The sequence below is a fragment of the Vidua chalybeata genome, chromosome 14, assembly GCF_026979565.1.
Source record: "Vidua chalybeata isolate OUT-0048 chromosome 14, bVidCha1 merged haplotype, whole genome shotgun sequence".
NCBI lineage: Eukaryota > Metazoa > Chordata > Aves > Passeriformes > Viduidae > Vidua > Vidua chalybeata.
The window spans coordinates 3,643,035-3,665,582 of NC_071543.1; the positions used below are offsets into that span (position 1 = coordinate 3,643,035).

Consider the following 22,548-nt stretch of genomic DNA (forward strand, 5'->3'; position numbering starts at 1 on the left):
TTGAAATTCACCAGGGGCAGCAAGAAACTCCTTAACTTTCTGTGCCATTGGCCCATTGATGGGGAGTTAATGTGAGAGGCAAAATTCCATCCCAGTTACTCCCAGGAACCAACACCTGATGGAGCAGTGCTGTGGCAGGGCAGCGTTTGAGGCTGAGCTGTCTCCCAAGGACAGCTCAGCCCTGCTGGTGCCACACAGGGGTCACATCCAGCCCCCTCCCCATCCCATAAACACCTGGCACCACGGGATGCGCCCACAGAGCTGCTGTCCTGGGGATCAGACACCTGGGACTGGGGAAATGGGGGCTCTGCTCCAAATTGTGTTTAATATTCCCACTTGGAATGTTAAGTGGTGTCATCTCCTGTTTTCCTCCTCAGGGGAAGCAGCTTAAAGCTCCCTCCCTTTTCCAGGAAAGGTGAGAATCCGAGGGGGTCACACAGCTGCCTAAGCTGGGCTTGAAGAAAACCTTTGGATGCATAAAAAAAAAAAAAAAAAAAAAAAAGAAAAACAAAAACAAAAACCACAACTAGCACAAAATCCAGGGGCAGCAACACTGACGTGTCCAAATGGATGAGGGTAACACCTCACAACCCCCAGCCCTTTTTTCCCCCTAAACCCCAGCTTTGATGATGTATCAACCCTGAAATTCCAAACATAACCCAGCAGGCAGGGCCACAGCCCTTGGGGTGGCCTCCCCAGCCACCATCCCTTCCTCCCTCCTCACCTCTCCCCCAGCAGACATTTTGCTTCCAGAGCCATCCAAGGGCATAACCCCCACAGAGCCAGCCAAACGCGGCTCCTAAAATATCTCTGAAGTGCAAAAAACACAAAACAAAAGTGATAAGGAATTAGCATCCTCTTGGAAACCCAAACAACGTTTCTGTAGTGATGGAGGAGTCAGAAAATGTGATTAAATGTGATTAAGACATCCCCACCACTCCCTGTTGGGGTGCCTGTGAGGAGCTCAGCCCTACTGAACCGCAGCTGCCTTGGCCAGGAGACCTCAGGCTTCTGCAGGGGTTCAGATTCATGGCTGGGTTGGGTCAGGAGTGGCTCACAAAACACCCAGGCTGATAAAAATGGGTCTTGATAAGCTTCTCCTGGTAGGTATCCAGGGCAGGGACCCACAGTGTCACCCCATCCCATCACCTGCAGTCCCTGCCACTCTCGCAGTGATGGGTGCCCTGAAATCCATGACAACACAAGCTCACAGACTCCTTAATCCTCATTTTTAATTCGGACCAGGTGCTGCAGGCTCCTTTCCCTGCCCAGAAGGGCTCAGCACTTCCATACTCCCAATATATTCCTAACCTTTCACCTTTATTAGGTCCCAGCGGTTTCCTGTCTCCTTTCATTTTCTATTACATTCAGTTCAAACCGTTTGAGCTGAGGCAGGGCCCAGCACCCTCCCACCAGAGCTGGGCATCAAATCTGACCTCCCAGGTGGGCACAGGCTGAGCTTTGCCTGGCTAGCAGCTGGTAGCATGTCCTGATCCAGGTAGGGAATCCCAGGAACTTCCTCCAGCCCCCACCACACCACACGAGAGAGAAATACCCCCCATCCCACCTGGGAGTCAAACCCAAGCATGGCCTCCTAAAACCAGGCAGTTTCCCAACTCGCTGTGTTTCTAGTGTTCCTCCTGGCTCTCAGGATGGACAAACGCCTCTAACTGGGCAGGGGAGGCTTAAATTCAGGTGCTCCTGGTGTGTGGGCTCAAAGGAGGCAGGCACAGTGTGCCTTAGCCCAACAGCCACCTTCAGAGCCTCCAATTAATTCATCAAGTGGCCCATGGGCCAGGTGTGGTGGCCCTGACAAGCTCGGGGCATGGATGGGGACAGCTTTAGGCACCACCGGTGTGATGCCAGGTGAGGGACAGTGGGCTGCACACACATTCCAGGGCCCAGCAGCAGATTTAGTCCTCGTTTTAAATAAAGCTCAGCCCTTTGGCTCCAGCCCCCGGCCCGGGCAGGGAATGGGTGCCCTCACCCCGGCATTGGCACCCATCACCCAGGGCTTGGTTTCCCTAAGATAAGATAAGGCAAGGCAGGCCTACCCACATCAGGAGATAGAGACTGGTTCTTCCTCCTTCTAACGTTTTAGTGGCTGCAGGATGGGGCAGAGAAAAGCTCAGCTCATTACCAAAGCTGCTCATTAATGGGTGCTGTAATGAGGGCTCATTGTGCTCCTGCATCCCCCCCCCCCGTGTTAATCCACTCGTGACTCCTGTCCTTGCCCTGGGCTTTGCTTATCCCTTCTCTGCAGGGGTAATTTTTAGGGAGGGGAAGGAGCCTGGGAGTACATTCCTGGACCAACAGGAGCTGCCTCAGCATCACCCACACGGCCAGAGCCCGGCGGTGGCAAACCACGGCAGGAAGTCAACTCAGGGAGGGAAACCTGGAGGAAAGGGTGAGCCCCCCAAAGTGAGAGCTGAGCGTGGGGCACATCCCTGGAGCTGCTCTGCCTCCAGGAGATCCTTCCTGGCTGCCGTTCCTGGCTGGTTTTCCATAACTCAGCAGAGAATTTGCAGGATGTGTTTCTTGGTGTCCCCGTTTCTCTTGCCTGGCTTTGCAGGACTGATGTGCTGCTCCATCTGTGGAGGTTTCTTCGTGTGGTGCACCCACCGCAGGGGTCTCCTTCCATCCCAGAGCGTGTCCTTGGCTCCAGCTCCATCCTTCGGCTTTGCTCCACCCAGGAAAGCGCTGAGGAGGATCTTGTCTTAGAGAGAAACCAACCGGCAGAGGAGCGAACAACAAACAGCAGTAGGAGTTAGCACATCCCCCAAATCCACCCCACGCCGAGGAGAGGCCGAGCCATGCTCTGCCCTGCCACAGGCTTTGGGATCTGCGGGAGAAGCTGCTCCTTGCCGAGGTGAAGCCTCGAGGTCAGAGCCGGGGCTACAGCGACATCCCCCCGGGGACTGCGGCAGTCCCCAGGAAACCATTCCCGGGACTGCGGCATCCCCCGGGGACAGCAGCATCCCCTCGGGACACCATCCCCGGGACAGCATGCACCTGCAGAAGGGCAGGAATAACCCGAGAGGTGGGAAGGGGGCTGCGGGGGTTTGGCCTGGGCAGAGCAGGGCCCAGCCCGTGCCGGTGCTGCAGGAAGGGACTTGCCGGCGTGGGAAGGGCAACGGGGCTGAGTCACGGAGCATCGCCCCGGCCTCCTTCTCCAGGCTCCACATCCCGCACAGGACTGGCCCCAAATCCCCCAGGAAAGGCATCTCTTCCCCCCTTCACCCCAAGGAACAGCCCTCTCCCTGTTTCTAAGCAGCTCTGACACACCTAACACTCCTTCTCCCTCCTGTATCCCCAGAATCTGCATTCCTCAACGCTTCTCCAACTGGGTTCTCTCAGAAGCACCACCCAGCCCCTGAGCCTAGGCACAACCCGGGCTGGACAGCAGTGACAGGGAGCAACAGGCCGGCCCTGAGCAGCAAGTGGGAAAACAAGGAAACATTTCCATGTATTAACTTCATTTCCTCCGTTTCCTCCGGCCTGGCAGCCTCACAGGGAGTTATTAATAGCACAGGGTGGATGAGAGCCATGGCTGGGGCTCCAGGAGCCCAGTGCCTGCCCTGACACCCCTCCGTGCCCAGGAGGGGCTGCTCCTGGTGGGATCCACTCTCTAAACCACATCTCTGCAGGTGCCTTGCAAACATGTCTCAGGAGAACAGCATCGAGGGAAGATCAGGGCAGCACCCATGTTTTCCCTGCTTCCCCAGCCCGGGATTCTGGGAATGGCATTTTCAACATCAATCTCCTGCAATCTCACTCGTTTCTCTCTGGGGAGCAGGAAGCTGTGCTCTCCTGTCTTGGCAAAGCAAATGGTGCTGGGAGCTGGGCAGAATGAGCACAGAGGGGGCAGCCAAAGTCACCCTTCAGCGACACGAGGGGACCCAAAGCCCCATTTCCCCACCTCGGTGTCCATCCTTTGCTGCCCTTCCTGTGAGGACACATTTCTCCAGGGACACACTCCTGCCACAGCTCATCCCAAAGCCTCCAGGACAGGGGATGGCGTTTGTGGGACCACCCCCGTTAGCCGGGCTGGGATTAGAGCTGGAAGCAGCAGGGGCAGCCCGAGCAGGAGCCCCCAGGGCTCTCCCCAGCCCCGCTCCCTGTGCTGGGGGTGCCAAACCATTCCCCCAGTTGAGCGGCTCTGCCCGAACCAGTCGCAGCGTGCTCGCTGCAGATGGGCACGGTCTCCAAAGGCAGGAGCCGGGAGCAGCCCCGGGCAGATTTCTGCAGCCTGACTCACGCTCTGCCTCTGGAGCAGCGCCGGGATCCGGGCAGAGCCACCGGGACACCCCGGGACAGCTCCTGGACTGTCCCGGGCACACCGGGGGCTCAGGACAAGGGCACGGCCAGCTCCGGGGAAGCTGCAGACAGGTGGCAAACACAGTGGAATGCTGGCAAAGAGCCCTTTCATCTCTGGATGCCCCAGAAACATCCCCCAAGGATCCATAATATCCGTGGGCTCTGCAGTGGTGCAGCTCCAGCAGGGAAAAGAGGGAAGAACGGAGCGTCCCAGTACCCTGAAAAATACTGCAGCATGAAAGAAATAATTTTATTTACCCAGCCTACTCTGAAACCATGGAGTTTCACCTACTGCTGCCCTGGAGGTGCTTCTGGAGGTAAAACCCACAATGCAGAAAACACCTAATTTCAAATAAAAGCCTTTAGAGCAATGGGGAGTCTCCCACCCACCTTGGAAAGCACCCTCAGCTGCCAAATACCCTCTGCAAATCCTGTACCTCGTGTTTGGGGAGGTTCCTGCCCCGCAGCTTCCAGCCCTGGCTCTCCCCTGAGCAAACTCTCAAACACCACAGCGGCAGCACGACCACTCCCAGCCAGACCTTGGAAGGGTTTCCTGGAGTCCTGGCAGCTCCTCCTGGAATAGGGAGATGGAGCCACAATCCCCAGGAAAGACTTGTGGAGGAAGGGAGCTGCTAAGCTGCCCCAGGAGTATCCGGGGTGGCTGCAGGAGCTCCCTCATCCAACAGGATGGTTATCCCATCCCATTCCATCCCATCCCCATAACCACTGGGTTGGAAGAGACCTTCAAGATCATCAAGTCCAACCCAGCCCCAACACCCCAACTGAACCCTGGCACCCAGTGCCACATCCAGGCTTTGTTAAACACACCCAGGGATGGGGACTCCACCACCTCCCTGGGCAGCCATTCCAGAACTTTCTGTAAAAACCTTTTCCTGATATCCAACCTGTATTTCCCATGGTGCAGCTTGAGGCTGTGTCCTCTGGTTCTGTCAGTGCTGCCTGGAGAAAGAGCCCAACCCCACCTGAGCACAGCCACCTTTCAGGAGCTATGGAGAGTGCTGAGGTCACCCCTGAGTCTCCTTTTCTCCAGGATAAACACCCTCAGCTCCCTCAGTGGTTCCTCACAGGAATCATCCCCATTCCCCCAGGTCCCTCTCACCCCAGCCAGGGGGGAGATCCAGCCCCTCCAGGGTGGAGCTGTGGTGGCTGACACACCCCGAGGCACAAACAACACCCTTGGCAACCTTGACTGCACAATTCCTTGCTGTGGTGTCATGTCCATAAATCAACCCAGTCCCGAAAATTCCTGGTCACAGCCTCTGTTCTGTGGCCACTGCAGCTCTCCTGCTCCACAGAGCTCCGTGTCCCCCTAGACCCAGATGCCAGAAAATGGTAGGGCAGTTTTTGTTTAATGGAAAAGCAGAGGAATGGAAATGAACCTCCCCCTGGATGAACCAACGTCCCAGATCTCATTGCCTCCCCTTCCCCCAGGGCACAGGTGTCTCAGGAGCCTCAGAATTCCCAGAACAAGGAGCTGAGGATGCTGTGTGAAAGCAAAAATATTCCCAAGGTATCCATCCTTGCTCCAGCCAGGGAAGGGCCCTGCAGAGCTGCAGTTTGCTCCAGCCTTCAGAAACACCTAAGCTGATGCTGCTTTGGGTCAAAACTGGGGGATTTTCTCACCTGGAGCTCAGCAAAGTGCAACCCCATCCTCAGAGGGGCCTCGGAGCTGGGGCAGGTGGCAGCCCAGAGAAGCCGAGCTGTGCCATCCTTCCCAAGGCATCTGAGCAGGGAGATACCCAGCAAAACCAGCACCCCACGAGGGCAGGAGACACATTTGGGATGTGGAATAGGAGCAGCAAAATCCAGCTTTGCTCCAGGCACTCAAACATTGGCACTTCCCAGCTCCGAGTGTCACCTTGATGAAAATCTACAGGCACACACCGGGGAGTTTTCTGTTCTAGACTGGCTCTTGGGGCTGTTTTGGAAGACACAACAACAGAAAGTAGCACTCCTCCCTCCCTGGGCCTGGCTCACTTCCAGATTTTACTTTTTCCCCCTGGTTTCACACCAAGAGGTACCTTATTATCATAAACAAATAGTTTATCCAAAAAGGAGATGGGAGATAACAGCACATCCTTGGCAGGCTGTTCATGTGCACACGGAATAACTTCCCTGGGTTGCACAAAAGCACGGGGAAATCTGCAGCAGAGTATGGGGGGAGGAATCAGATCAAACAGCTCAGATCAAACAGAACAAACCTCCAGATCAAAGCTAGAACAGCCTCACACGTCACTGTCCCACGGCAGTGACCGGAGCAGGAGGAGGAGGAGGAAGGTTCTCAGAGGTGCTGGAAACACGTGTGGGAGCTGCCACACGAGTTGTGCCCAGTCTCACCTGGGTTTGTGGGAGGAAACACCATTCTTCCCAGCACCGAGCCCTCAGCATGGACACCCAGATGGGGTTGGCCCCAGTGGGGTTGGTCCCAGCAGATCTGTCCCAGCAGGGAGGCAGGCCCAGCTCCCAGAGGGGCTGGAGAGGCTCCCAGCACAGCTCCAGAAGGAGCAGGTTCCAAAGCCCCTCTGTGGTGGGTGGGGTATTCCCAAGGGAAAAACAAAAAATCAGAGCGGAGCCAAACTTGTGAGAAGTGACTGAAGGAGAAATCCCACAGGGAGCAGAGGGAGCAGGGAAAGGGAGGTGGAAAATCACTGCCCACCTTTGGGACATGCCAGGTAGTGCCCAGGAATGCTTCCTGTGCTTGCCCAAAGGGGGGAGAAGAGGAGGGAGCCAGGGTCGGGGGCCTCTGGGAAGGGTTGGGGCACCCTCCTGCCCTTGTGATATCCCTGCTCCAGGCTGGCCTGGCCCTAGGACAGCCCTCAGGGGCTTTTGGGGACACTGGAGGGCAGCAGGGGTGACACCAAGGGACATTGGAGGGCAGCAGAGGTGACACCCCCAGCACTGGCCCCACAGTACCTGAGCAGGACAAGGAAGGTGGCCCAGGCCAAGCAGGGTACACCAGTGAGGATGAGGCAGCTTCACACCGGGCTGGGAATCAATCATCCAGGGGCTCTGGAGCCCAGGGAGAGCCGGGCTGGGCTGAAATGTGCTCCTGGCTCTGTGGATGTGGTCCAGGTGAGGCTGCTCAGGGCTGGCCATGCTGCTGGCTCCAAAGGCATCCTGTGGGGAAGGAGGAAGAGAGAGATGCCATGAGCAAAAAAAGGATGGATTGATGGAAGCTGGGGCTCAGGGAGAGCCTGGCCACTGTTGGGGTCTTTGTGGCTCTCAGCGGCCCTCACAGGGGCTCAAGCCCTTTCCCCAAGCTGACCCTGCAGGGAACTCCTTCTGTTTATCCTGTAGGAATTCTTTCCTCTACTCCTGTTTTTCACTCAGCCTTGATCACTTTTTAATCAAATTTGAGTCTCCTTTGCCTTTGGCATTCCTTCATCTCGGAGATGCTTCCTATAAATCACTCCCAGGGCTCCCATGGAGGCTCCAGGTCCCATCCAGACAATCCTGACCTTCACACCAGCGACTTTCCCAGCCCTGCAGAGCCCAAGGGGGATTTCCATCACTGCTTCCTGCTCTGGAACCAGTGCTTAAAACCCCAAATCCCTCTCCAGCTCTCCTGGAGCCCCTCAGGCCCTGGCAGGGGCTCTGAGCTCTCCCTGGAGCCTTCTCCTCTCCAGGTGAGCACCCCTAGCTCTCCCAGCCCAGCTCCAGAGGGGCTCCATGGCCTCCTCCAGCAGTTTCTTGAGGAACTCAGCCCCTCAGTTATTGGGGTGGGGCGTTTTGGGAAGTTTCTGCTTGGAACAATCCCTCATTCACCGCGGGCAGTGCTCGGATATCAAATCCTCGTTCTGATTTTCCAGTCCCTCGGAGTTCCCTCCCATCCATGCCAAGCCCACTCTGCCTCAGGCACTCCGTGTCCCAGCCCGCCCTCCTTTGGAAAACAGGATTTTCTCTTTTATTGGCAGCACGGAAAGGGAGGAAACACGAGAAGCTGGTGCCTGGCAGACGGCAGCTCCTGTCCTGCTTCCACTCCGGGATGTCCCAGGGCAGCCAGGGAATCCAAACTTTCCTGCCTGGACGTTGGGCTGTTTCCACACACTCCCAGTTCCAGACTGGTGGGACTGGGAGGAGGGGAGTGGGGTTCAGTGGGGCCTGTGGTGCCCACGATGGGGTTTGGGGTGGGATAATATTCCCCCATCCCAGCGGGAGCTGCCACCGGCTCTGCATCAGAACCCAACCTTCAGCAGACTCCAGAGGAGAGAAAAAGACAACAAAATGAAACCATCCCAAAGAGAATAGAGCAGCTGTGCTGTGGGACGGGGGCAGCAGTGTGGGTGTGAGGGGCTGTAACACAGCACAGCTTTGCAGCTCTCCTCCCAAAGGCAGCGACCCAAAGTGCCCATCCCTGGGGCATGGCACTATGGCTCAGGGGTGCCACTGGAGCCTGGGCATGCTGCAGTGCTGGCTGTGCCTGCCTGGGTCCCAGTCCCTGTGGAGACACAAAGATTTGGCACCCAGGGTCCCCTCATGGTGTGAGACCCCACAAACCCCCACAGCTCCCAGCACCTGCAGTCCCCTCACAGCCAGGTGCCAATTCAGGTGGCACCAAAGCCACCAAACCCCTCCAGGGTCACAGAATGACTGATTTGGGTTGGAAGGGACCTTAAAGCCCATCCAGTGCCACCCCTGCCACGGCAAGGACACCTTCCACTGTCCCAGGCTGCTCCAAGCCCCAGTGTCCAGCCTGGCCTTGGGCACTGCCAGGGATCCAGGGGCAGCCCCAGCTGCTCTGGGCACCCTGTGCCAGGGCCTGCCCACCCTGCCAGGGAACAATTCCTAATTCCCAGTATCCCAATATCCCATCCATCCCTGCTCCCTGGCAGCTCCTGTCCTCCCAGTCTGTCCCCAGGGTGTCACAGACCCCTCACACTGGGTTGTGACTCGGAGCTGTTGTTGCTGAAGGCTCAGGGCACTGAGGGAATGTGAAGCTCTGGTTCATCTCCATGTTTCCCCTGTCATGTCCCCAAAAAGTGCTCCAGGGACCCAGGCTGCCTCAGGGGAACTTTGAGGAGACCCAGGTTAGCACTGGGCATAATAACAGAACAAAGGGGAACAGTTTTAACTAAAAGAGGAGAGATTTAGATGGCATATTGGGAAGGAGTTGTTCCCTGGGAGGGTGGGCAGGCCCTGGCCCAGGGTGCCCAGAGCAGCTGGGGCTGCCCCTGGATCCCTGGCAGTGCCCAAGGCCGGGTTGGACACTGGGGCTTGGAGCAGCCTGGGATAGGGGAAGGGGTCCCTGCCCTTGGATGGGCTTTAAGGTTTTTCTAATGCAAGCCCTTCTGAGATTCTGGGATTCCATGAGCTGCAATATCGGAGCTGTCCCTTAGAGGTCAGCCCAGCACCAAAACTGCCCCAAATTTCCCGCAGACGGCTGCAATCCCTGCCCAGAGCTGGCACTCGGTTACCAAGGCCCTTCAGGGTCGGCAGGGGACGGTCCCCAGCCCCTGCAGCCCCTCCCCTCGGTGTTGCCAAAGGATATTCCCAAAAGCTGAGCTCTCCCAGGTCCTCTTCTGCTCCTTTCCATGCGTGGACTGCTCTGAGCTCAGTGTCTGCCCCACCCGGGATCCCCCTGCCTGGGGAAAGCCTGGCCAGCTCCAGATTTTGGGGAGCAGGATGACCTGGTCCTGCAGCTACTGCTGCTGTGAAATTTTCCATGCCCAGAACAGCCAGGACAACCCCTCAGAGCTTTTCCTTACGGCTCAATTCCTCCTTCCCTCCTCCCTTCTGACAGACAAATACGACTCAACAAAGAGACACCCTCCAATAAAACCAAAATAAAAAAAAAACCAAAAAAAAAAAAACGTTCACTGACAGCTCCTGCATTAGAAAGAAAATCTCTTCTTTCTTTGTTGTTTGTCTTTTTCTTTCCCAAATCCCTCCAGCATTAAACAGATTTCAGCATTGTTCTAAAAATAGAGGGATTAGAAATAATCCTCCAGCATGGAGCGACTGTGGGGATGTGGCACCCGGGCTGGTGCCTGCCCTGGGGGGTTGGACCTTGGGCTGAGCTGGGGAACCCCCAGGAACCCCCAAAAACGGTGAGGTGGGGGCATTGCTGTGTCCCCAGGACAGGTATCCCAGACAGGTGTCCCAGGGCTGTCCCTGGCTGTGCTGACCTGGTGGGAGCCACCAGGTGGGAGCTGACCCCACAAAATCAGGTGGGGGTGGGATGGGATGGGATGGGATGGATGGATGGGATGGGATGGATGGATGGGATGGGATGGGATGGGATGGGATGGGATGAACAAGCTCCACTCGATCCATGGAAATAGGGAAGGAACTAAGCCAGTTGTCCCAGGGGTGACAGGTGACACAAAGGTCACCAGGCCATGGCAGAGCTGTTCCCTGCAGTCTCTGGGCACAGGAGCCTGAGGACCCTGGCAGTACCACAAACCTCTCATGTTCCCTCACAGAGCAAAGTTTTTGTGTCGGTGCTTTTCAAATCACTTTGGAGAAAAAAGGAGGAAAAAAAAAACAAACACTTCAAAGTGCGAGATACATTCCTGTGATGACAAGCAACTTCCAGGGAGGTTTTGTCTGCAGGAATTTGTTTGCAGCAAACGAGTCAATTTGTGTTTACAAGGAGGCAATTAGAGCTGAGGGTTTGAAGCGTTCCCAGTGGGATGGGCCATCCCAAGAGCTGATCCCTCTGTCCTCGTCATCATCAACGCTCCACTGCCACATGCTGCAGTGGGAAGGAGGTGGGGGAAGGAGGTGAAATCCATCTCCTGTATCTCCTGCATCCATCCCTGCCAGAGTTGGGGGTTCAGCCAAGGGGGATATTCCTCTGGCACCATGGAAAACAGGGCATTAAACACCCCCAGGCATGAGGCAGGATCCCCTGGATAACCCCAGCCCCTGCCAGGGAATCCCAGCTTTGCCAGCACCTCGGAGAAAATGCCCTTGCAGCTTCTGCAGGCTCAGACCTCAAAGTGGGATGTGGAAAGGCAACCCCGGGGCTTTGGGGAATGTTCTTTAAGCCAGGAAGCATTTGGGATGCAGAGAGGGTGCCTGGGATAAGGGCCCAGCAGGCTCTAGGGAGGCTGGATGGGATCACAGCTCCAGAGGGCTAGTTTGAAGCCTGAATTTTGAGCTCATGACCCAGGAACCCCCAGGCACAGCACACTCACCCCTGCCCAGCCTTTCCACAGTTTGGTTTTTTTTTTTTTTTTGGCTCCTCTGGCAGAGTTTTCCAGCCTTGGCTGACCCAGCCCCACATGTCATTTTCCCAGCTGATTGCCTTCCAGACTCTTCCCACGTTTAAAATGAAGGGAAATCAGCAGAGCTCATCCATCAGCTCCTGCCTTCTGCCCTTGCCCTGCCTGGGCAGCTTTCTCCCTCCCTGAATTCAGTCAGGGGTTTTCAGGAGCCCCATCCCCACAGGAGCACTGGGCTGGTGGCCTCTGCCCCATGTTGGTCCCTCTCTGTTCTCTGTCAGAGGTGGCCCCAGCTGCTGCCTTTGTCCCTTGCTGTCCCCACGCTGGGGAGGCTCCCGTGGAAGGGTTCTTGGGGACAGAGCAGGGATGGAGCTGCCCCAAGCCCCCTCCCCCAGCTCCAGTTTGGGGTAAAAGCCACCAGAGCTGTGACAAACACGAGTGTCACAGTCAAAGCTGCTCCTGGGCCATACCAACCTTATTTAACCCCAAAGGAGCAGCCACACCCTCTGCACCAGAGCTTTGGGAGCTGCTGGAGGCTTTTCCTGTGGGATGAGGGGGGTTATTCCCAGCTGAAATGCAGCAGAAAACAATATCGTGAAATAAACATTAAAAAATACTTAAAAGCATATATATTTAAATATTTAAAAGCATATATATATATAAATAAATATGAATATATGTAGTTATATATAATTTAATATAAATACATATTATGTATAAATATTAAAATATTTTAAAGCATATCTATTTAAAAGCATACATATATAAAAATAAATATATGTAATTATATATTTTATATATTTATTACATATTAATCAATAAATATTAAAAAATACTAAGAAGCAACCACTGCTCCAGGGGAGAGCTGGGTTGGGGCAGCCCTGAGCCTTCTCTGTGGGGTCACAGGGGGAGGAGATTTGCACTGGGATGTTGGAAAAGCTCCTCAGGTGCCTGAAAAGTATCTGAAGGCACAGGGAGGCTTTTCCAGCAGCTGCTCAGCCACGTCTGCTGGCCCAGGAGCAGAACCCGTGGCCAGGGCAGAGCCTGTTTGATTCTAAAATGAACCAGGGATGGATCCAGGCTGGGAAAAATCTCCATGGTGCAACACAGGGGAAGGGCCAGGGAGCAGAGAGGGAGCTCTGGTGGAAGCTCAGCATTTCCAGAGAGGGTTTGGAAAAGTGGAAGGAGGTTTGGGACTGCACGAGGGGCAGGGGGAGAGGCTCGCAGCCCTCAGGGCAGAGCTTTGCCCGCCCCTCCAGCCTGATGGGTGGCCGGGGATCTCCAGTGGATGGAGAGAGGAAAGACAGAGCCTCCCCAGGGCTCAGTAAGGGCGCAGCTCATCAGGCTCTCCAGATAATTACAGCTTCTCACAAATTCAATTTCTGCCTGGGGAGGGCAAGATTCTTCTCCTGAGTTTCCCAATGCGTTTGGAAATCCTGGGAGGCACTTGAGGAACACATTCAGCAGGATCCAAGATAAAACCATCCCTGCCAGCCCTTCTCTGCCATCCCAGGGATGTCCCAGCCAGATGGGGTCACCTCAGAGCCAGGGAATCTCTGCTCCCTGTCACTGCTGGAGCCCAGAGAAGAGGGAAAACCTGCCTTGGAGCCTTAAAGGATGGATAATTTCCACGGTTCATTTAATAAGGATTTGAGGAGCCTTACCCTGTTCCAAAGGGTCTCTGTTGCCTTCTCCCATGGAAAATTCCACCTCACTGGCAAATAACCAACAGACAAAGAGGAAGGGAAAGAAAAACATTAAATCAAGGATAAAATAAGCACAAAACCACCAAACCACCAGTGACATCCAATGTTCTCTAAAAATCTGCAGTTTATTCATTAGAATTCAGTGAAAGGAACATTCATTTTTAAAACACAATCAATACATTAAAAACTTGAAAGGACTAGTAGCAATGAGACCAGGAAGGAAACAAAAAAACCCCAAATTCAGCCAGGTTGGTCACCTGGGAGGAGCTGCCAGCCTGGCAGCGGGATGGGGCAGCCAAGGACAAGGGCTAAGTCATTATTTCCTTACAACTGAGAGGCTTTTTGGGATTTGAATTTCTCACTTTACCCAAATGGAGCTTTGGGGTGACTCAATGTGGGTGAGAAGAGCAGGAGGCCCCAGCTGGAGAGGAGGGAGCTCAGAATTCCAGAGCAGAGGGAATGTGGAAGGTGGGTCTGAGTGCCCCAGGAATGTTCAATGAAACCTTCCTGTCCATTCCTGTGGGGAATGGGGCAAACCCAATCCAGAAAAACTTTTAAAAGCACCATTAGGTGACAAGTTATTAATTAGAAGACAAAAAAAAAAAAAATCTCTGCAGAGCCAAATCAGTGACAATTGCCACCTCTGCTGAGGGAAAAAAGCGGGGGGAAATCTGCTTTGGACTGGATTTTAGCATTCCAGCAGCTCTCCTCTCCTCTGATCCCAAAGTTCAAGGCAGTGTCATTCCAGGGAGATATTTCAGTGAAGCAGAGCACAGGCTGGAGCTCCCTGGAGGAGGAAGGAGAAGGTGGGGAGCCCTGCTAATCCCAGATTTATTTAAGGAGCAATCCTCAGGCACCAGGGCAAAATCCTACCTCCCAGCCCAGCCAGAGAGCACCAAGGGGAGAGGAAACCTGTCCAAGAGCATTTCCATGCACCAGCCAACAGCATCTCCTGCACAGGGACTGAAGAAAAGCCCCAATTTTAGATAAAATAACATCAGCAGACAGCAGGAAAAGCCTCAGCTGAATCCCATGGGCTGTTTACAACAGTTGGAGGGAGAAATCACCAAAATCCACAAATTCAGATTAAAAACAACACTGAAAAGCAAACAAGGGACAGCTGAGTGTGACAGAGGAGGGTTAAGGACATCTCAAGTGTGTGCAAAGTGTGTTTGTGAAGGGCTGGGCAGAGGCCCCAGCACATTCCCAGGGAGCAGGGTGGGATCCAGGCATGGCAGCAGCAGGAATGGCCTTTTATCCACGGGAAAAGCAAACCACACCGCTTGGAAAGACAAGACACACAAGTAAAAGAACAGTCTGTAAAATTTCCCCATGATTATAAAATGCAAAATTATACAAAAATAGAGAAAATCGACCATTTTCTTATGTGTATAAAAACAAAAAAAAAAAGAAAGAAAACCCCCAAGTCCCCAGAATGGAACACAGAACCTCTTGGCAGGCTGACCCCAATGGCAGTGGTTCCATCACAGCTTCACAGCCCCAGTCCCTCACTTCCCTGCAAGGAACAGGCAAATTCCTCAAGTTTTTCCTAAATATCCTGGCAGGACATTCTGCTGTTCCTGACTTTTCCAGCTGGTTTCTGGTTGGGAAGTCCTTTTGCATAAGAAGCCTCAGTGACCACTCCCAAATGGGAGCTCCTCAGGTAAGGCAGTGTTGGACTGACCCAGCTCCAGCCCAGGTTTGTTCCCATGGATCCCGAGTGGGGTTTTTGGGGAAGAGTGGCTCAGCAGGCAGTGAAATCCAATCCCTTCTGCAGTGATCATTTACAGGCTGAATTACTGCACTAGAAATTCCAATTTCTTTGGGTTAATGGGGCAGAATCTGCCAATAATCCAGCAAATTAGTGACTAAACTGCGTTAGGAAAACTCATTTGAATTCCAGAGATATTTGCCTCATTGAATTCCCATCGAATTAACAGGAGAAACCTTTGGTATAAAGTCAGATTACCAAGCCTTGGCTGTATTGCTCCCACTGAACCTCCCCACCTCGTACCTACACCCAACCCCAGGATCCTATGGACACCTTGGAACATTCATTTAGCACCGAGACATTCCCAGCCCTCAGCAGGACTTTGGCTGAACAAAGCTCCAGAGCCTGGAACCCCCGAGATGCCTTTGGTGAGACGCTGAAAGAAAATACAACAGGGATTAAACCCAACTAGGGGCATGAGGGGGTGACAATGTCCCACTGGTGTCCCCAGCAGGGTGTGCCCGTGGTTTGTGTGCTGGGAGTGGGGTGAGATGGGCACAGAGCTGGCCCTGTCCTTGTTCCAGGGAGGGATATCCAATGTTCATTAGCAGCTGTGCTAATGAGGGGAGACAACCTCCCAGTGAGGGCACCTTCCCCTGGCTCACCACATTCTCCTCTCCGGGTGTGACAGTGGCACCAAGAGCCAGGTGTGTCCCAGGAAATCCTCTCTAGTGTCCCAGAGGGATGAGGGAAAAGAACCATGGCACAGCAGGTTCCTGTGGAACTCCCTGCAGCAGGGCTGGCAGGAAAATATGGAAAAATTCAGGTTTGAGCCTGTGGATGCACAGATAGATCTGCTCTGCCTCGGCAGGAAAATCACATCACACACTGAGGCTGAACCAAGCCTGGCCCTGCCTTTCCCTGCTCCTTCGAGACATCCAAGGACAGGGCAGAGGAATCTTTTCTCAAAAGGAATATCAAGACCTCATTTTGCTTGGTGGGGGAAAAAAACCATCAAACCCAAACCAGCTCCTTGTGCCTGGAAATCCAGGGATGGCAGGGAGCAGCTGATGGAGCCACACCAATGTGGAGCAGGAGAGCAGCAGGAGAGTGACCCAGCAGGGCAGGACTCATCAGGAAAATCGAGTCTGGCCCAAGCAGAGCCATCCCTCACTCCACAAATGTGGCAAAACTCCAGTATTTCCACTTTGGGATTTTTTTTTTTTTTTTTTGAATGCTACAAACTCTGCTGCAAAGAAAAATAGAGGAAGGGCGATGAGGTGGGGGGAAACAAAAATCTCTGGTAATGGAATTAAATCAGAACACAGATCTTGGACAGGACAGGGAAGCAGCTTTGTGTCATGGACTGGGGGTTTGGATCAGAGCTGAGGGGGTTTGGGATCACAGAGGGGACCAGGAGTCTGGAACAGATGTCACAGGAGCTCACAGGACAGAGTCTGTCCCCTCAGCCTGTGCTCCTCCTCCACCTTCCTCCAAAGAGGCAAAAAATCCCAAACCTCCAGCAGCTTCCACGTTTTTTGTTCCCTCCAGACAGGAGGAGTGAAGCCCAATGTAGCTGCAGTCCATCCCAAATTTTGTGTTCCTTGGGGAACACAAAACTTTCCTCCTGTGGGTTTATGCAAAGAAAACAACCGTAAAATAATAAAATTAAAAAGCCACAAAGCTTCCTTTTGAGAAAGTAACATCATCTGCCACTTCACAGCTACAGGCATGATGCAAATTTAGCTTATTTCAAAGGCCTCATCCCTGTCCCCATGGCCCTGGAGAGGCCAGGAGCCCAGGACAAAGCATGGGAAAGGTTTCCACCAGGAATTCTGCACCATGAAGACAGACCACAACAAAGAAGGGACCAACACTTTGTTCTTCAAAGGGCCACCATGGACAGCACATCTTTCTGAGCAAACTGAAACTAGACCTGGAGAACATTATCTGCACACACACAAAAGCTCCTACTTCCCTTTGGGGCGAGGACAAATCCAATAAATAAAAACGTTGCTGCAAAGTTCCCCTTTCCAGCTGCCCCATTCTTGCTCTGGAACAAGCGGCATCCTTCCCCCCAGCTCCCCACACTGAGCCCGGGCTGAAGACATTCAAAGTGAGTCTGAACCAAAACCTTTCACCCAGAAGAGGAAAACAGAAGTCTGCCCAAGGCCTGTTCCCCCAGCCCTGCACAAACCCCAGTCTGCCACACCAGCAATGGGTCCATCCCCAGCTTCTGCCAGGGGCTGCTGCTGCACTTGGTGTTGGAGAGGGCTGGAAAACCAGAAAGTGCCTCAGTGGTGATGAAGGAATCCTGGAGGCAGCTCCAAGCTGCCTCCAGAGCATCCACAGGGGCAAGGCCACGGATGGCTGCAGGAGAGGAGCATCAGCCCAGCTCAAACTCAAATCTTCCCCAAACTGTTCCTGGTTTTCTCCCTCCCTTTGCTCCCCTTTCACCCCTGCCCAAAGCAGCCTCAGCATGGTGACATGGTGACATTCCTGCAGCATTTTGGCTTGGTGACAGTGACATTCTTGCAGATACTCAGCCTCGGTGACATTGCTATAGCCCCTCAGCTGGGTGATATGGTGACATTCCTGCAGCTACTCAGCATCAGTGACATTGCACAGGGTGCCACGGCAGCTGCCGTGCCCCAGGGTGGCCCTGCCCTTGAGGGGCTCGGTGAAGCATTCTGGGCTCTCGGTGTCCCCACTGCTGTTTCCGGGATGCTGCGGCACACCCTGGGCGATGCCCACAGGTTTGCCCCTGGCACGGTGCTCCAGGGAGCAGGCAAAGCCAAAGCTCGGGGGCAGCTCCGCTTCTCCCAGGGGTAACAAGCGGGACAGCTTGGGGACATCCCCGTGGAACCAGAAGGACCCGGCTGTCTCCCGGGCCCACCTCGCCTCGGGCTGCAGGGGGAGGTTGGAGGGCCGGAGCGGGTGCCTGCTCAGCTCTGCCTCTTGGGGCCGCCTCTCCAGAGCCTCCCCGATGCCACCCTGGGAGAGAGGAAGGAAAGGGGACACGGTGTCTGGTGGCTCCGATGGCTCCCAGACGCTCTCCACAGCGCCAGCCGGAGCGAAGTCCCAGAGCTCCATCCCGCCGGGAGTCGTGTCGGTGCCGTGCTGGAGGTGCCGCAGGCCCGGCCAGCTCAAGCCACCTTCGGGAGCCACCAGCTCACCCTCCTCCTTGCTCCTGCTCCTCCTGGCTCCAGCAGAGTCCTTCCTGCCAGTTTCATGCCTGGCCCAGAGCCGGCAGGGCTGGGGGCCGCTGCGGGCCCCCTGTGGCTCGGCCAGCTCAAACTCCAGGCTCTCCGTGTCCAGCGAGCGGCTCCTCCGGTCCACAGAGAGCGGCGCGGGCATGGAGGGGCTCAGCCCGTGCAGGCGCAGGTGGCGGGGCAGGCTGGCCACCCCCCAGTTGCAGCTCTGGAAGGAGCCCGGGGAGAAGCCCAGGGACATTCTCTCGTCACATTCAGCCAACGACTCTTTCTGTCCATAGCCATCATCAAAGGCCTCGGCGATGTCCTCGCCCACGGTCAGCTCCGGGTGCTGCTCACACTCCCCTTCCCCATCCTGCTCCACGTCCACCACATCAAAGGTGACCATGGTAGGGAGGGCAGGGAGGTTCTGGGTGAAGGAGGAGCTGGAGGCCGAGCTCCCCAGGCTCTCAGAGAGGCTGGAGAAGAGGGTCCCGCTGCTGGCGAACTCCACCAGAGCCTGAGAGAAGCTCACGGCATGCTCGGGCTCGCTGCCCACCTGGGGCTCACCAGGGGTGGGCTCTGCTCCGCCACCGTGCTCCTGCTCCGGCAGCCTGAACCCAGGGAACATCCCTGCCTTGGCTGGGGCCCCACTGCTGTGAATGGAGTCCCCGAACATCCCACAGTCCAGGTCTGCATCGAACCCCGGGTTGTTCTTTGTGAGCTGAATAAGGCAACTTCCGGGGGCTTTTTGGCTGTTGTAACCGTTTTCCAGACACAGAGTCCCTGGAAAATCCCTCCACTCTGGATTTTCAGCCCTAGCCTCTGCAACCCCGCCATTGACAGCCCGGCTTGGGGTGTGCGAGGCCACCTGCTCACTCCCAAGGCCACTCTGACTCTTGCCAATGGAGCTGGCTGCTCTGGTTTTACATTCAATGCACTGCTTTTCCCGAGGACACTTCTTGCTGGAGACATCCAGGTGTTTCAGGACCGGCTCCCTCTGCAGCTCCCAGTACAGCAGCTCTTTCTGAATGGCTGCAAGCCCCTCTTCTTCAGTTTCCATCAGCCCTCTTTTCTGATCCATCATCTGCTGGATCAGGCTCTTCTCCGCAGGGAGGCAGAAGTCCATGAAGTAGCTGAAGATGCCCTGGCGTGGGACTTGGCCCTCGAACAGGGATTCCTCCCCATGAGAGGGGCTCATCAGGGTGTCAAACTCATAAAGTGCATCGCCGCTGTAGCTGTCCCGGGGCAGTCGGTCCTTCTTGAGCTCCTCTCCAGCCTCATCCTCCGGCCCTGGCGTGGTGGAGTCATAATACCCCTCATCACTGTTTGGGGCAGACTCCTGCTGGTCACTCTGGGGCGTCAGGAGTTCAACACCATCCATGGCATCCCCCATGTATGGGTGGGCATCGGCCTCGTGAGAGGCGTGTGTCTCCAGGCTGCTGCTGGACACCTGGGCCCCGTAGCTCCTGTCCCCCGGCACGCCGCTGTCCCACACCTGGTGCAGGTACTCGTCAGCCTCCTCAGGGATGGCCATCTCCTCGCCGCCGCCCTGGTAGGTGACGAGGCAGGAGCTGCGTTTGGCGGTGTCACGGCTGCGCTCCACTGAGATGCTGCTCTCGGCGATATCGGGCTCGGCGATGTCGTCCCCGCACCCAGTCAGGGAGTCGAAGCTCTTCAGGGAGGTGACGTCCCCTAGCATGAGGCTCAGCAGGTCCCCGGAGTGCAGGCAGGGAGGCTCACTGTCCATGAAGTCAGGGTGGAAGGCCAGCAGCAAACTCTCACGGTCAAACTCAGCGCAGGCAGCAGCCTCAGCCTCTGATTTTGTATCTGGAACATCCCCATTCCCTGGCACAGCCATTGTGTCACCCTCCGAGGTGCCTCCATCAGCTGTGGGGCCCATGGGCTCAGTGGCCTCACCACAGCTGGAGTCACCCCCTGCGTCCCCTGGGCCAGCCATGGTCTCAGGGACCGGCCCTGCTCCCCCGTCCTCCACAGCCCCTTGGATCTCCACTCCCATTCCAGGAGCATTGCCAGCCTCCTCCGTGTCCCCGTTCCACTCAGGGAGCTCTGCCTTTTCACTCTCGGCAGCCTTGCTCTTCCGGTGGCGCCGGATGCTGTTAAAAAATCCTTTCAGCCCTTTTTTGGGTCTGGGGAAAGAGGGCTTTTTGTCACAGCCCTCGATACTCCCCGGGGGAGAGCCGTCCTGCTGGCCCAAATCCCCCCTGGCACCGGTGTCCATGGCCAGCTGGGCACTGCAGGAGCCGGGCAGGGGGCCAGGCTGCCCATCTCTGCTGCCCTCCGAGGGGCTGTCCGGCCGTGTCCCACCGCCCTTGTCACAGGCAGCGCTGCTCAGCCCGTCGTGGGTCTTGCACTTGCTGAGCCCCTTCTTGCCGCGGCCGCCAAAGAAGCTGGGCAGGGTGCAGATGCTGCGCTTGCCCCCGAACAGCTTGAAGGCCGTTTTCCTCAGCTTGCCGGGGGGCGGTTGCTGCGGCTCCGCTGCCACCACGGAGCCGTTGGCGCTGTCGGGAGGGGCGTCCCCGCCCTCCTGCCGCCTCTGGTCCCCTCCGTCCCGCTCCTCCGGGCTGCCCGTTTCCATGGCAGCGGGCGGGCTTGGATCTAGGTGGAAGCGGCTTTGGGAGCGTGGCGCTCCGGGCGCAGGGATGGACACATCACCGCCGACCTGAGGCACAAGGAGAGGGCACAGGTGAGGACACGGCAGCGGAAGGGGCAGAGCTGAAGGCACCGGAGTTTCCCTCACCAGCTGAAGGAGCCTCCAAGCTCTCCCTCCACTTCCAATGTCGCTTAAATGTAGCGGTTCGCCAGAGCAGGAAAACCACACATCTCCCTTGGCTAGAATCCCTGGGGACGGGCAGGTCTGACCCCTGCACCTCCTCGCTCCAAGCCCTAAAGCTTCCCAGATTTTTCATCTCCAGGGTGACCAGGTTTGGCTACCTTAAAGTGAGAGCTACCACCTCCCAAACCTCCTCCCAGCTCTCCCAGGCCTCATGCCAGGCTCCAAAGAGCATCCTGAGGGAGGCCAAACCAGGACACAGCCCCCCCACGCACGTGTCTGGAGAAAAACCACTTTGGTTACTATCCTGGCTTTTTTCAGTAGAAGATTTCAGTTGTTTTTAAAATAATCTGTCCAGCCAGAGAGAATCGCCTTAAAAACACCCACTGTGAACCCCCTGATCAGATTATCCCAGAAGCAGAGAGGTAGGCTTGAAATTTGACCCTGGATTGCTGTCAGGAACAGCAGAAATAAAACAATTATAATCATGTTTCTTTTGCAGAGGTGAGGGTGGAGAAATTAAATGCAATAAAAACCTAATGTGCTCCCAAGCTGTAATGCCCCAGGCTGAGCTCTGACTGACAGAAGGCCAAGGAAACCTTCCGGAGGTGTTTAGCCAGAGATCCCAAATTAAAAATACATCCAAACAATGCTCTCTGCTCCTGCAGCCCCACAGCAAACCTGCAATGCCAGGTTTATTTTTATTCCTCAGGTCTGGATTGCTTTACCTCTATATTAATCTGGCATCGCTGCCCTCAGAACGGCTGGGACTGGATGAGCTTTAAGGTCCCTCCCAACCCAACCCATTCCATGATTCTGGAATTCTAGGATTGCTGATAACTCCTCACGTTCACCTGTCCCACTGGTGAAGCAGCAGCTGGGGCATAGCCGGCTGGCACAGCCGCCTCCCCAGTGGCAAACTGGGCTTTTCCAGAGCCCACCACGAGTCCCAGGAGCCTCCAAAGCCTCTGGAGAGAGGGGCCTGGGAGAAACGCCCGCACCTGGACATGTGCGGGGCTGCTGGAAAATGGGGGGCAAATGGCCCCAAACCCGCACCTGGACTGGGGCTCCTGGAAAACAGCCGGGGAAGGGCATGAGACAGAGCCAGCGTTACAAAAATTCCTTTTGGGAATCATTCCTCTCCAGCTCCACGTCAGCACCGCGGCACTGCTGCGGAGGGGAGGCTGGAGTAGGATAAAAAATGAAATAAATAAAAATGAAATAAAGGGAAATAAAGGGCACCGAGGGCATAGAGCCACGACCAAAAGAACATGAAAAATAAGGTTTAAAAGCAACAAAAAGCAGCACCGTAACAATGAAATGCGGCGTTTCACCCGCAGAGGGGACCCTCAGGGACCTCCGGTCCGCCCAGCCCCGCACGGAGCCGCTCACCCAGGCTGGCCCTCCCCGCTCCCCCCGCCGCGCTCCCAAACTTTCCGGAGTATCCGGGAAAATGCGGGGGGGGGGGGGGGGGGGGGGGGGGTCGGGCCCGGCCGCGGGGACGCGGCGGGGCGGCGCGGGGAGCGGCGGCCCCGGGCCCGGCCCGGTACCCAGCACTTACCGGCGGGGCGACGGCACCGCGGCACCCCCCGGCCCCGGCCCAGCCCTCAGGCCGCGCGAGGGGCGCGGGGCCGCGGGTCCG

The 22,548-nt window shown here is 55.8% G+C and overlaps 1 protein-coding gene and 2 long non-coding RNA genes across 9 annotated transcripts; 1 reads left to right on the forward strand and 2 right to left on the reverse strand.

The window, feature by feature from the left end:
• Positions 1-1,066: 1,066 nt before the first annotated feature.
• Positions 1,067-22,548, reverse strand: AMER1 (APC membrane recruitment protein 1). 7 transcript variants are annotated; one of them, XR_008433393.1, is made up of 7 exons: positions 22,468-22,548; positions 18,098-20,795; positions 13,169-13,218; positions 11,979-12,073; positions 7,252-7,455; positions 4,755-4,891; positions 1,067-2,700 (listed from the first exon to the last, which is right to left on the reverse strand). XR_008433393.1 is itself a non-coding variant. In XM_053955597.1 (5 exons), the coding sequence occupies exons 2-4, from the start codon at positions 20,709-20,711 to the stop codon at positions 11,984-11,986; spliced, it is 2,754 nt and encodes a 917-aa protein (XP_053811572.1). In that variant the 5' UTR covers positions 20,712-20,795; positions 22,468-22,548; the 3' UTR covers positions 10,864-11,032; positions 11,979-11,983. The 7 variants fall into 7 exon arrangements, 4 of the variants coding, with proteins under 4 accessions (XP_053811572.1, XP_053811571.1, XP_053811570.1 ...); XR_008433394.1 differs by having other exon boundaries at positions 1,067-2,716; XR_008433395.1 differs by lacking the exon at positions 4,755-4,891.
• On the forward strand, positions 5,547-8,845 carry LOC128795104 (uncharacterized). The gene is made up of 3 exons (XR_008433398.1): positions 5,547-5,670; positions 5,770-5,848; positions 8,253-8,845. It is a non-coding gene; the product is annotated as an uncharacterized LOC128795104 (long non-coding RNA).
• On the reverse strand, positions 13,317-17,073 carry LOC128795103 (uncharacterized). The gene is made up of 2 exons (XR_008433396.1): positions 15,587-17,073; positions 13,317-15,357 (listed from the first exon to the last, which is right to left on the reverse strand). It is a non-coding gene; the product is annotated as an uncharacterized LOC128795103 (long non-coding RNA).

Excerpts from the sequence above, each read along its gene's own strand:
- AMER1 (XM_053955594.1), bottom strand. The coding sequence starts at position 20,711 with ATGGAAACGGGCAGCCCGGAGGAGCGGGACGGAGGGGACCAGAGGCGG.